The sequence below is a fragment of the Dendrobium catenatum genome, unplaced genomic scaffold (assembly GCF_001605985.2).
Source record: "Dendrobium catenatum unplaced genomic scaffold, ASM160598v2 original_scaffold_59185, whole genome shotgun sequence".
Taxonomy (NCBI): domain Eukaryota; kingdom Viridiplantae; phylum Streptophyta; class Magnoliopsida; order Asparagales; family Orchidaceae; genus Dendrobium; species Dendrobium catenatum.
Window position 1 is genome coordinate 671 of NW_021377637.1, and position 13915 is coordinate 14585.

At 35.3% G+C, this 13915-nt stretch overlaps 1 protein-coding gene across 1 annotated transcript; it reads right to left on the bottom strand.

The window, feature by feature from the left end:
- Window positions 1-8475: 8475 nt before the first annotated feature.
- On the bottom strand, window positions 8476-13698 carry LOC110107919 (cysteine-rich receptor-like protein kinase 19). The gene is made up of 7 exons (XM_020838364.2): window positions 12572-13698; window positions 10586-10693; window positions 10324-10508; window positions 9681-9891; window positions 9353-9587; window positions 9109-9259; window positions 8476-9012 (listed from the first exon to the last, which is right to left on the bottom strand). The coding sequence occupies exons 1-7, from the start codon at window positions 13479-13481 to the stop codon at window positions 8716-8718; spliced, it is 2097 nt and encodes a 698-aa protein (XP_020694023.1). The 5' UTR covers window positions 13482-13698; the 3' UTR covers window positions 8476-8715.
- Between the last annotated feature and the right edge of the window lie 217 nt (window positions 13699-13915).

Sequence of the window (13915 nt, forward strand, 5' to 3'; positions counted from 1 at the left end):
ACCTCTCATTTCTCTTGTGAGGGAGACCCAAGCAAGAGAAGAAGGAGAAGAGAAGAAAGATAGGAGGGAAGAACTCCTCGACTATCGCCGCCGGAATTTTGTCCAAGTGACGTTGAAATTCTGCCCAAGTGACACCAGAATTCCGCCCGACCTCCAAGTGACGCCAGAATTCTGCCTGACCTCCAAGTGAGGTCGGAATTCCACCCGAACTCTGAGTAACGCCGAAGTTTCATCCGAACTCCAAGTAACACCGGAGTACTCCCCGAATACTATCTAACGCCAGAGTTATCCTCGGGTACCAACTGACGTTGGACTTCTACCCGACGTCGTATCTCCACTCGTCGCTGAATTTCATCCCAACGCTGGACTTCCACTAGATATAGTCATTCCGACCTCCGTCGCCCGCCGACTACGGTCATTCTGACTTACGTCGCCCGCCGACTACGGTCATTCTGACTTACGTCGCCCGCCGACTTCAATCCTTCCGACCTCCGTCGCCCGACGACTACTATCCTTCTAACTTACATCGCCCGCCGACAACAGCCCTTCCGACCTCCGTCGCCTGCCGACTAGTGCCCTTCCGACCTCCGTCGCCTGCCTAACTCTAATCTAATTGCATGCTGGATTTTCGTACAATGCTATGACGTTAAACTTTATATTTCTCTACGGCCGTGAATACTCCTAGACGCAACATTTATTATGTTCCTTATCTTAATTACATTTTTAACAATGATCCTTTTTAAAATTTGTCCATAAAAAATTGTGTTTCATAAGGAAACACAAACATTTTGCGCTTTCTTTGAAATTAATTTCTTTTTTAACAGAAAATGAAAAATATGTTTCAATTTATTAACCTTTTTAAAAATTTTCCTAATCATGTTCCTTCTTCTAAATTAATTTGTAGCAGTGACCTTTTTAAAAATTTTGCCTCTAAAATAATTATTCCATGAGGTGCATCAAAGCTATGGAATTTTTTTTTCAATTTTTTTAGATATCAAAAATATAAAATATTGTTTATCATTTAAAATGACACACTGCAATGAATAGTACTAAGACACTACGTAGTACGTCATAGCAATTTTTTATTACAAAAACAGTCATACTCTCAAAATGGGATCCATCTTTAACATTAAGAGCTCAATATAAAATAAAGTTAATATTGCCTCTGTCACCTATCATGCGTCTAGACCTGATTTCAGACCCAAAATAGTCTATTCCAATATTTTTGGGATATCCAACATCATTTATGACTTCACAAATCCAATTTTTTTCACTTTTAAAACCTCATGAAAAATATAAAAACAATTTTTAAAAAATTTGGAGTAAAATTTCTCAAAAAATTTTACTCCAATTAATGAGACAAATTCATGAAAAGTTGAAATTATAATTAAGGTGATTTTATTAAGTTCACGCTCTTTAAGGGCTATTCACTTTGACGTCTAGCTAGATAGAGTTCATGCCTCACCTTTTTTTTTTTTTTTGAAATTATAAATTTTCAACATAAAGATTTGTGAAGATTTAAATACATATTTTCAGTCAACACAATTTTAATATAAAAAATAGCAGAGTAATTGATAGATTCTCAAACATTACTTAATGAAGTATGAATCTCAATGCATAATTGAATTTTAAAATTTGAAATTATAATTAAGACCACCCAAACATCAAAATGACCATCCCCAGACAAGGAGTGGAGTGACATTTCACGACTATGTTGGGAATTAAGGGGAGATCACACATAATAAATCCTCCCCATTTTTCAACAAAACTATCTTTAGGCTGGGGCTTCATTTGCGACAGTTTTTTAAAGCATTTTTTTAGTATAAAAATTTTTAATTCAAAAAAACTTTTATATTAAAAAGCTGCTTTAGAAAGCGGTGAAAAAACCGTCTCAAACAAAGCCTAAGTCATTGTTAGAGAGGGTTGTGAGTTAAATTTTCATAAAAGGGAAGTGAAAACTGTGTTGGATCAACCACGAACGCAGTCCCACATCATTTGTTTAATTTTGTCCTTCTAGCTAGTAGAAAGGATATTGGTAAGGTTGAATGCTTATCGGCTTAGAGTTGGAGCATACAATGACTGAGCGGTCATGGGATCTCTATTGGTGTAGGTCAAGGGGTCTACATACACATGGTAGGGAATTTGATGAGGAGCAATGGATGGTCTGATGGAGTATGTCAAATTATTGACTGGTAGTGGCTTATCGGGAACTATTTGGAGGATTAAAATAATCGCTTCTATAGTAATTTTTTTAATTGGATCCGATAAAACTTATATATATATATATATATATATATATAGCATCTATTGACTTTCTATGAATTTTTAGGATTAGTTTTATGACTAGTTTATTCCTCAAAATTTTTATAATTTGATTTGAAGAGAGAGTTGATATGTTGAAATCAACCTTAGCCAATTCAATTAAATTTTTAAACTTCATAATTTAATTTTCATCATATTGTAGAGAACTTAACACTTTATTTTAAGTATATTTTTATCTTATGTTAGGGCCCTCGTAGATACAAAAATAAGTTGCTTCTTAATGAATGTCTTTTTTAAGAAATTAGCACATCTTCATAAAAATGATTTGTCTAGAATTAGCACATCTTAGTAAAAGTGATTCGTACTCAAAAAGATCTCTAACCATACTAACCATATTGAACCTAAAAATCATGATCTTTCATCAACATTGAGCTCAACTCATGTGTAAAAGTATATTACTATATTACAAGATTATATAATAAGTTAAAATCGTGCAGTAAAAATTATAAAGAGAATATTACTAGATTTTAATATCTATTATAAAAATAATATGATTGCGATGATGAGCTGCTCTTGTCAGATTTGTATTGTACTTTTACCATAGAGGATTTTTTGTCGCAAAAATTCAGCACAAATTCACTTAATTTTTTCCAGAGTTGTGAATCAATGTTTATTGCTTGGAAAAGTTTAATTGTAGCACACCTTTAATAATGGAAGAGACATACTTATTTTTTTTCGCGATAGTTGGTTTTATGCATTTCTTAGAGTTTGTAGAATTTGGTGTTGTTAGTTATGAAACTCACCTTCAACCACTATTTAGCAAATATTCTATGTATTTTAATTCAACAGTGTTGACATAGAATGTATTTCTTTTTAGATCAAAATATTCTTATTTTATCTTTTTAATACTGTTAAGTTTTTAATTCATGTGACATGTTAAAATCACAAATGAATTTATTGTGGAGGAAAAAACTTAGGTTATCATATTCTAGGCAATATAGAATTGTTTTTCAACTCTTGATGATGTTAAGGAAGACTTATCTCATAGAGAATTTTAGTCAAATTATTACTTTTAAACATCATGTTACGATTATATACCAGAAACTATTAACGACTAATATAGTTATTCAATAAGTCACACACAAATATGTGATGAATAAATTTGTACACACTAGAATATGATATGTAAGTATGTTACCCCTCATATTGGTGTAATTAAAGAGGAAGAGAGATGAGAGGTACGATTAAGCTGTCAATGATAACAAGAAGAATCTCTCATAAAAAAAATGAAAAGAGAAGAAAAAAATCATCTTGAAACAAAGAAGAGTAGGGGGGAGGAGAAAGAACATCGATATCTTTTTCTTCGTGTTGTATTTTGGTTCAATTTTAAGTTAAATCACTATGTAAGACAACATGGAGAAAATTTAAAGATTTAAATACCTATAAATAAGATGTATAGGTTTATGCAAGGTTTTGGAGAAATTTTAATAAAGCTTAGTATTGTCTTCTTCCAAATTCCTGTGTTCCACTCCCTCTCTCTCTCTCTCTCTCTCTCTCTCTCTCTCTCTCTCTCTCTCTCTCTCTCTCCCTCCCTCCCAAGAACGATCAAGAAGAGCTTAAGATTCCTTCTAGATTTTACAAATTGGTATCAGAGCCCGTTGGAGCTGATCGGACAAAGTGATGTAGAGCATTATAAATAGGTTCTCTAGGGGAACAACATATATATACTCACATGCTCTAAATCTGTTAGTTAAGATTTACTCCATTACTTGTTATTACTAGTACTTTTGCAATTAAGAAGTGAGAGGAGAGGTCTGTGATTAGGCTGAGGAAAAGTTCGTGGTCGCGTGCGGTTCGAGCGTGTAGGGCACGGGATGCCGTGCGGACATTGGAGGAAAAGTAGAATGGGCTTGGGTCTCGTGGGAGCGCACTAGCTGACGGGTGCAAGGCACAAGGTTGAACTGAGTACGTGAGGTTGGGGTTGTAGCATAGGAGCGAGCTCACGTGGGAGCTGAGTAGAGTCGAACTCGGGTAAATGCATGTAGGAACAAGCTCATGAGTGAGAGATGAAGTTGAATTTTGCACGTGAGAAGAGCATTCGGGCATAGATGGGAGGCCCGCATGCGAGCTAGTGCGGTTATCGTAGAACTTGTTCTTGCATGCTCACTGATTGGTGGTAGGCACGGATGGGAGGCACGGCCGTTTGGTGGAACTTTTTCTTGGAACATGCAAGTGACGTCTTGTGTCATCCTAAGACTTTCTTGATTTGCACAGAAGCTTGTTGAAGCTGTCTGATGTTGCATGGTTCGAAGCGACAGTGGTGGCTTGGTGTCATGCGGGAAGCATGAGCACGAGCATAGTGCATTATGTAAGGCCTAGGCAGGGGCTGTATAGGGTTCGTAGGAGGAAGGCGGGCCCTGGGCCGGAGTAATCACGAGTGTGCAAGCATGAAACTAGATTTCTAGAGGAGTTCAAGTAGTGACAAGGGGGTTGTTATATTCAGAGCAATATATCAAAAAATGGCAAGATCAAGAACCTCAGGGCGGCAAGTTAGTCGCGGACTTGGAATCGGACAGGTGTTCGGATCATGTCGTATAAATTATTACCCATCAGGGTGCGCTGGTGAGAGTCGCTATCCTCAATGCTTAGTCATATGTACGATCTAATCTGCCCTTTCATTGGCCCGCTTGTGAGGAGTGCGGAGGCCTGCGATTGTCTCTATCCCATGGGGTGGTGAGGCCTTGATTTGATAAGTTGACTAGTCCCCATGCCACATGGCAGATGAGGTGGCATGGGAAGGCCTTTGGGTGCTGGATTTAGGACTTGAAGGGAATTTAATGCTTGAAGATTCAAGTTTGGAAGAATTAGAAGGGATTTTGAAAGACTTTGGCCATGCTTTGACCTATATAAACTTATTATTGACTATTTGACTGGTCAAACAGTCAACCTAAGCCTAGTTGGACAAGGTGTAGAGCTTAGGGATTGATTGAAATGATCTCAAGGCCTTAATATGTTATGCTTGAAGTTTGAAAAGGGGGTTTGAAGTGACTTAACCAAGTCTTATAGTTGACTTGGTCAAAATTCCTAGGATTTGATTGGCCAAGCATTAGGAAATGATTAAGCCTTGGTTGGAAATTGATTAGAGGCTTGAAAGAGGTTTGAAATGTGAAATGGGTTAAAATAACCCATTTAAAACATTAAGGGGTATTTGGGTCAACCTAGGTTGACTGGGTCACCCAAGTTGATCCAGGACCTAAGTTTGGGCTCAACAGGTTTGATTTGATATTAAAAAATTGTTGGAAGTGGTTTTAAACAATCTGGAGGTCATTTGGTTTGAAATGCCTTTTTAGACTCCGAAGAGGTATTTTGGTCATTTTGACACCTGGTCCACTGGGGATCAAAATAGGTCCACAAAAATACAGTTTAATGATCAATGAGTCATAATTAAGGGTCTGGGTGTGATTAGAAGGTTCGGAAAAGGTTCAATGTTCAAGATCCACCAGATGACAGATCTAGTGATATAGACTGTAAATATTTAAAGGTTTTACAACCTTTGGATTTTAATTTAATTTATGAGATTAGAGACCTAAGAATGAGCTAAAATTTGAAGGGTTATCTCTAGAGACATGTCCTATCAATATACAATTGATAGATTCTAAATCAGAGGTCATTTAATTGTTTAAAGTGTTTAAAAATTCAATGGAAAAGGCTTTCAAGACTTAGCTTTTTACCCTTGAATTTTGGTTTAAAATTATGGGTTTGATTTGGAATTTTGATCATATGGTCTGGATTAGAACTTAAGGTCTGGATTGGTCCTAGTGACCTCATACAAAAATGAGATCAACACCCATCAACTATGATCCCTCCGACCACCGTCTCCCACAGACTATGATCCCTTCGACCATCATCGCCAGCTGACAATGGTCCCTCTGACTACTATCGCTTTTTGAATACGATCCCTCCAACCACACTCGTGTGACAACAGCAGCCCATCTAATAATAATCGCGTGTTGACTATAATCCCTCCAACCACCGTTGCCCATCGATTGCAGTCCCTCTGACCTTAGTCACCTGACTATGATCCCTTTGACTTCCATTGCCTGACTATGGTCCCTCCTACCATAGTTACCCAACTATGATCATTCTGACCAAACAAATAAGCCAACATTATTTTGAGAACAACTCTTATATCACTGCATTCTTCCAACTTTTACCATGTAATGTGCTCTATATGATGTGTATTTCCTACATTGAGCCAAGGCACAATATTTATAATTGACTACAAACACTAGTAGAATTATTTTAATTGGCTAAATCTTATGATTTTTATCCATTTAAAGATTTTTCACGTAAATATCCTATTGTCTTTTTTAACTTTTGCATCTCTCTCTCTCTCTCTCTCTCTCTCTCTTATTTGCCTATGTTCTAGATCTTTTACGAAGCTTGGATGCTAAATCCTATATCTCTCTACCATCGCAAATGTTCAAGATGCAACAAATGTGAACATGTCAAAGGCAAGAATATTAATATTTCTTGAGCTTTTACATAACAACAACATGAACTTCATTTGAACATGAATATAATATCAGAAAATAATACATGAAACATAACATGTAAAATATAATTTAAAACATAATTCATATTCAAAATCTGTTTATACCTCCACTTGATCACATTAGCACAATTCCCCTTATAACTACACTTTTACTTATACCTTTACTTATTCATCTCACATATGTTCAAGATAGATGGAGGAATTACATATAGTATAAATATCCTTGTAACTCCACTTCCACTTAAACATTTACTTATTCATCTCACATATGTTAAGGATAGATCGAGGAATTATATATTTGCAAAAGCTCTTATAATTTCACTTGTATTACACAACATAAAACAATCACCACTAATATAACCTCCTCTATATATCCTCCAAAATATAAACATAACATATAAATTTCATCACATAATTATAGAAATATCAACATATTCAACATCTATAAGCAACATTTAAAATGATATAAAGATACATGAAAATAGCACATTTATGATATATTCAGTAAAATACATGAGGTAAAACTAATAAAAGTATTAAACAATAACAAATTAGAAGTCATTCACGAGGAATATTTGTACCATCAATTTGAAGCATTTATTATACTCTAGAAATTTTTTGAGGTGTTAACATTCTTACAAAAAAATATTTGAAATAATTTATAAGTCAAACTAACTAGTGAAAATTTACATTTTTCCTTTCAAAATGACCAGATTAGTTTGTTATAAAACATATCAAGAGTTATACAAAAAAAAAAATCTAAATCTTCATAAAATAAAGTCCCAGAAATACCCACACAAATGTCGAATTGAAGTCAAAAAGCACAACATCTATAACCTACCTCAAGCTGAACAAATTCCTCAACTAGCTTCACGAACTAAATCAGCTATGCGGCCTCCACAGTGCTGCAGTACTCCATGCAACTTCTAGTTGGAAGAGAGAGCATCATCGAAACTACAAGTCATGGTGCTCCCAAGCAATTTCCCTCTCGACATATTTTTAGCTTTCTAAATTCAATCTACAACTTAAGATAAAATTAAACCTGAAATAATTGAAAATTTTCATAGAGACCTAATAGATGCAAAGTGAACTTGTAAATATTACTTGTTCTATTTGGATCATCAAGTAATCCAATCACTGCACAAGCAAATACAAAATTTTGAACCATAAAAAATAATTATAATCATTCCCAATTATTCAACGTGGATTGCAGAGGTGAATAAAAGTAATTTGACATATACAAATATCTTGATAATAACAGAGGATCCAAATCCCATGTATAAGAATGAAAATGTGAGCTATAATCGAAGAGGAAGAGCATCCAGCCATCCATGAATCAACATTATTCAATAAAATTAAGAAAGTAAGAGACAAGTAGAGTAAGGAATAATTATATTAGGTAGGACATGTGAAAAAAATCTAGTAAAGATGAGATTCTCAGAATTAAATTTAATCTTTTGGGCATGTTTATTGAAGGTCAAAGAGGTACAAGAGATAGTAGAATAGGACAAATTTGAAGTAATATGAAGGAAAACGTAATGAAAGAAAGCCAAAATAGTCAAAAGTTGCACAAAAAACTTGATAAACTAAATGACAGTATGAATAGGAATTAATAAAAACTATAAATAAATAATTGGATAAGGTTAAGGATGTTGTGCTATTGAAAAAGCTAGACCTACCAAATTAATCTCCTTGGAGAACAAAAGTGTAGATACATGATTCATTGTGAATTATTCCATGAAAGATAACCATTTAACTCATTAAGTTTGATACGCAAAAAAAATAGTTTTGAGTATTCAAAATAAATTGCATCAACTTTGAACTTTCAGAAATATACAATTTCAAAGTTCTTGCAACATAACAAGTACTTACTCATTACATAAGAAGATTCAATGGCATTACCTACCTTCTAAAATTGTCAATGTGATTTCATTTTTTGAAGCATATATTGAAAATTCTGAAGGCCCTTCATTTCCTCCAGTGAAGAATGCAGGCTTCTTCGGATCTTGTAAAATTATGTTTTCACTACCAAGCATTGTAATAATTTCTGACATTATAGGTCGGTCTTCTGCTTTTTCCTGAACACACATAAGTGCCACAATAATACATTTTGAAACCTCATTTGATAGGATTTTTTCACCTAATGATGGATCAACGAAATCCAACCATTTTTCATTTTTCCATAACTCCCATGCCTGAAACATACCATTTTTAGTTATTAAGTCATAAATTTATGGCCTAAATTGTATTAATCATATTTTAAAAAAATCAATACAAATATAATATCTTACATATACAAGCAGGTTTAGAGCTTTCCCAGACTTATGAAATGAAGTATTTCTCTTCCCACTAATGATTTCTAACATCAAAACCCCAAAGCTGAAGACATCAGACTTGACTGAGAAAAAGCCCTCCATTGCATACTCAGGTGACATGTAACCACTACATGTTAACAAAAGAAAGTACCTCATTATTTGATAATATATGTGATATGTATAGTGTTTTTCATTAGCTTGCAAAAAAAAAATCACATACTATGTACCAACAATCCTATTTGTGTTTGTTGGTGTTGTGCTTGCATAAATTCGAGCCAAACCAAAATCCGATATTTTTGGGTTCATTTGGAGATCCAGGAGAATGTTGCTGGCTTTTAAATCTCTATGGATAATACGAACTCGAGAGTATTTGTGAAGGTAAAGAAGTCCTTGAGCAATCCCATCAATTATGGCAAAGCGCTTTGACCAATCTAGTTGTTCTTTTCTAGTTTGATCTGCAAATGCCAAAAACTCATCAAGTGGATAAATAATCAAAAGCTGGAATGGGTACACATGAATTGTAATGTAAGTTATTTAGAATAGCATACCAAAAAGATGATAATCCAAGCTTTTGTTAGGCATGTATTCATAGACGAGTAACTTCTCGTTTCCTTCAATGCAACAACCCAAAAGCTTAACAAGATTTTGATGTTGAAGCTTGGCAATAAGCTTTATTTCATTCATAAATTCCTCCAATCCTTGACCTGAAAATTCATCCAGTCGTTTAACTGCCATACATTCACCTGATGGAAGATAGCCCTGAAGTGATAAACAATTGATTAGTGAAAAACTTGCACCTTAAATATCAAGATGGAAAGTATAATGTTAAAATTTAATTCAACATTTTTTACTTTAAAGACATTTAGTCAATTTCTATTAGAAAAATGGCGCATATCGATAATAATTGATCTTAACCCACCTATTTAAGGTTGAAATTTTATGGTCTAACTCATGGTATTTTGTCCATAATCAAGGCATTCTTCATCAAAAAAATTTTTTTGAGCATAACATATAGAGTAAACCAAAATAATGTAAGAACTAGAATGAATGTTCACCATACACCCCATACATGTTGTTCTTTCTAGTTTTACGTGAAGTTAATGTTACTTTCACATGCATAATCATGATTAAGAAATAAGTTTACTAAATTCATTTGTGGAATTTCAAAAGATGCCTTGAGCAATTATTCACCTTATATACAGAACCAAAGCCACCCTGACCAAGCTTGTTAGTGGAAGAAAAGTTGTATGTTGCTTCCATAATGCTTGAAAATTTGATCAGTGAAAATTCCATACCATTCTCTTTGATTTCAAGTTTTGATGCTAAGTTTGTGCCCTGATTTAATGACATTTGATCATTCTGTAATCGGTTTGTTCCTGTTTCATATAGAAATTTGATTTCATCAATCCAGGAATGAGTCAACTTTTGCTAGAAATAATTTTTCGAAGCATACCTTTTTTTCTTCTTTTTCTCATCCATATTAAATAAATTATTGTACATATAAGTAGTAGTATTCCAACTGGCAAGAAAATGGCGACTCTCCGGATCACAATCTTCCTTCCTGCATACATAAGATTATTTCACCTATACTTACAAGCTCAAAATTATTCATAAAAGTAATTAAAAACAGTGCAGTGATAGACAAGTTGTTCAAGTTAAAAGTTGTTCAAGTTAAAAGTGAGTAGATATATTAGAAAAGTTATAAAGGCAGTTTGGTATGTGACTTGCAACAAAATCTGGATGGGATTACCATTTTTTGAGGCATTTAAACTTGGAATTATTGGCATTTTAGCTAAATTTGAATTAAATTTAAAACTAAATTTTAATGAAGCTATCTAGGACCTTTTTAAAGTATTGAAACTGTGACAAAGCCCTGATTAAAAGTATCCACTTATATAAAAATATTTAGACACCTACTACTACAGAAATTCTTCACTAAAATATCCCCTATGGAGCTCCATTATGTATGGAACCCAAAAGATATTAAAGAGGGTCTCCACGTACATATTTAGAATGATCTGGAGGTCATGCATTCACAAGCCCCAAGGGCACCTAAAGCTGGATTAAACTCTCACTAGAAAGTCCCTAAAAGAGTATAAACATGATTGATTTTCAAAAAGATGCAAGACAATAATAGGAAGTAAATATTATCCTATTTCTATCAGCTTAAGAATTAAACTGATGTGGTACCAGTTAACATGGGTGTGATGGAGAACACCAGACTTCTGCAACGGTTTTGTCCACCGTGGCCACTTCCTCTGCTCTTTTAACAGTCCTGCAATCCACTAGTTTTTATAATTATTAAGTTCTTAGTTATTACCGTATTACCCTTAATTCCTGTTGCTTTTTGTATTAGACGCCTATAGTGAGAGGCGGAGGTAGTGAATTTTCAAGTTATCAAGTTACTGTTCCATTGCCTTGTGTTTTTGTGTCGTGGCTTTCAGTGCAGGATTCCGGCGAAGCTTCCGGTTCCACACCATAAACTTTATAACCTATACAGCCACCAACTTTAATGAAACTAGGAATTTTCATATATTTTTAAAGACAAATAAAAGACTTGGTCTCTTCTATGGGTTAAGTTCTAGAAGATCCTAGTAACTCTACTGTTAGTGGAAGAAGATCCAAATTTATTACCCCGAATATTATAATTTAAAAAAAAAAAATCTTCCTACTAAAACTCCGGGGTGATATCATATAAGATTGAAGGATAACATACTCTTTTATGAAATTTGGCAAAATTCCATTAGATGCATAATCCTGTAATTAGTCTATAAAATTTTGCTACTAAATCACCTTTTGTAAGATTGACAGTTCTATTATGTATTGCCTCAAGCTGTTTTAAAAAGTATTTTCCATATCTAAAACAACAAATCCGCCTCCTCACACAAATTGTTCTCAGGAATTGAAGGCTTTTTTTAGTGATCGAGAAATCAAATTTGGCAAATTTTGATTTTTATAACAGAGAAATCCGTGCTAAGAAACAGACCAAAAATTTTCTAAGAATAAAAGTATTTGTTGAACAATCATAAAAATATTTTAGAATCACTGCACATATCAAAAAACATTTCTGAAATCCCGAAAATTTTAAATGATTCTACAAGCCATTATGATTTTCTAAACTTAATGAAGGACAGATTTGCTAAGGTTTCAATTTGGGTAACCTTGTTTTCCATCTAATCTGCAACATATCACCAAAAAAAAATCCGGATATCCCCGGCCCGTAATTACAAAGAAAATATTTCTATTTTAAATATATCTTATTATTGTGATGCAAAAATATATTAGGAGCTCGCGAGATGAATACTTTTAAAAATTAACACGGTTTATCAAACTCTGCTGCCAGAATAAATTTTGACGGTCATCCGAGCTGTAAGCACTAGTTGACGGTCATCTTGTTTCTTTTGCAAAATCGCAACCAACACGGAGTTAAGAACAATACCTCCATGAGATAAATCGGCCTGTTGATGGGTAACATTTGGCATTGAGGCATTTCTGGGCAATGGGGACGATGGCTGTTGATGGGTAACATTTGGCATTGAGGCATTTGTGGGTAATGGTAACGATGGCGACTGATCAGAAGAAAGCTGAAGCATGGGCGTGCCGTTGTAGAATTTGTACAACTCATACCTTATATTACACAAGATCCCCAATGCTCTTCCTCCCTTTCCGGCCCCTTGCAGGTAAAACTTGCTGAAGTCCACCGTCTGCTGCAAGCATGTCCGGCAGTCGCCTACGGACAGATCCAGCGTGCACTGCACCAGACCGTATATATTATCTCCAGCCGTGAGCGCTGCCTCGCCGGTGGCAAAGAGCCGAGATGTGTCTGTCACGGCCAGTTCTGACAGGTTTCCCATAAGTTCGGTGTTCAGGATTTCAAACCTCTGAAGTCGGTCTGCCGAGACCTTCTGGGTATTAGCTAACAAGCATTGGACACTAGTATTGACGTCGGGGCCGTATTGGATTTCCTGATTGGAGTAGCTGAGTTGGCATAAGTCGTACCATATGGTGGCTTCCTTCTTGTTTGAGCAGAGCTGGTTGGTGTCGGAAATGGCCGTAGAGATGCAGGAGCGACAGTTGGCGATGTCGGTGTCGCCGCGGCAGAGAGTAAGTCCATAGACACGGTCAGGGACTATGCCGATGGTGGCGGTGGCGAAGCCGGTGGCCAAGGCGCCGGCCAAGGCGTTAGAAGAGAGAGTAAAGATGAGTTGGTTGAGGTTTGAGCTGTAGGTGCTATTCCTGGTGAAGTTTCCTGAGCCGCAGATATACCAGAGTGGCTCTGCAGCGGAAGGGGAGGCGAACAAGTATAGGAGGATGAGGAGAAGAAGGGCCATAGATGTGATGCAGATCATAAGGATCAGCAATTCTAAGATGATCTTCAGTTCTAAAGGTGGAAAAAGCTACTGCGCGGAGTCTTCGTCAAGATGGAATCAATAATTCATTGATGAAATTTCTTCGGCAATCATTAATTAGTGCTTATTATTATGATGGTGCTATTAGTGCATAAAGATATATAAATTTGTATTATCTTTATATTTATTTATTTGTGTGGAGTGGCGCTCAACTATTGGGTATTATGTAATGAGGCCATTCTTATTCTCTATATCTACATGCTATCAATATGTAATAAGACAGGGTTTTCAGTTTTCTCTTATTCATCTTCTTCTCTTTCCCTCTTCCTCTCTCTCTCTCTCTCTTAATTCTTCTCGTTGCTGCTTGCGTTCTTCAGGGTATCAAGGGCGGGTTAAGCTGATTGCCCGCAATGATAAGTTTCGTCACTTCCCAT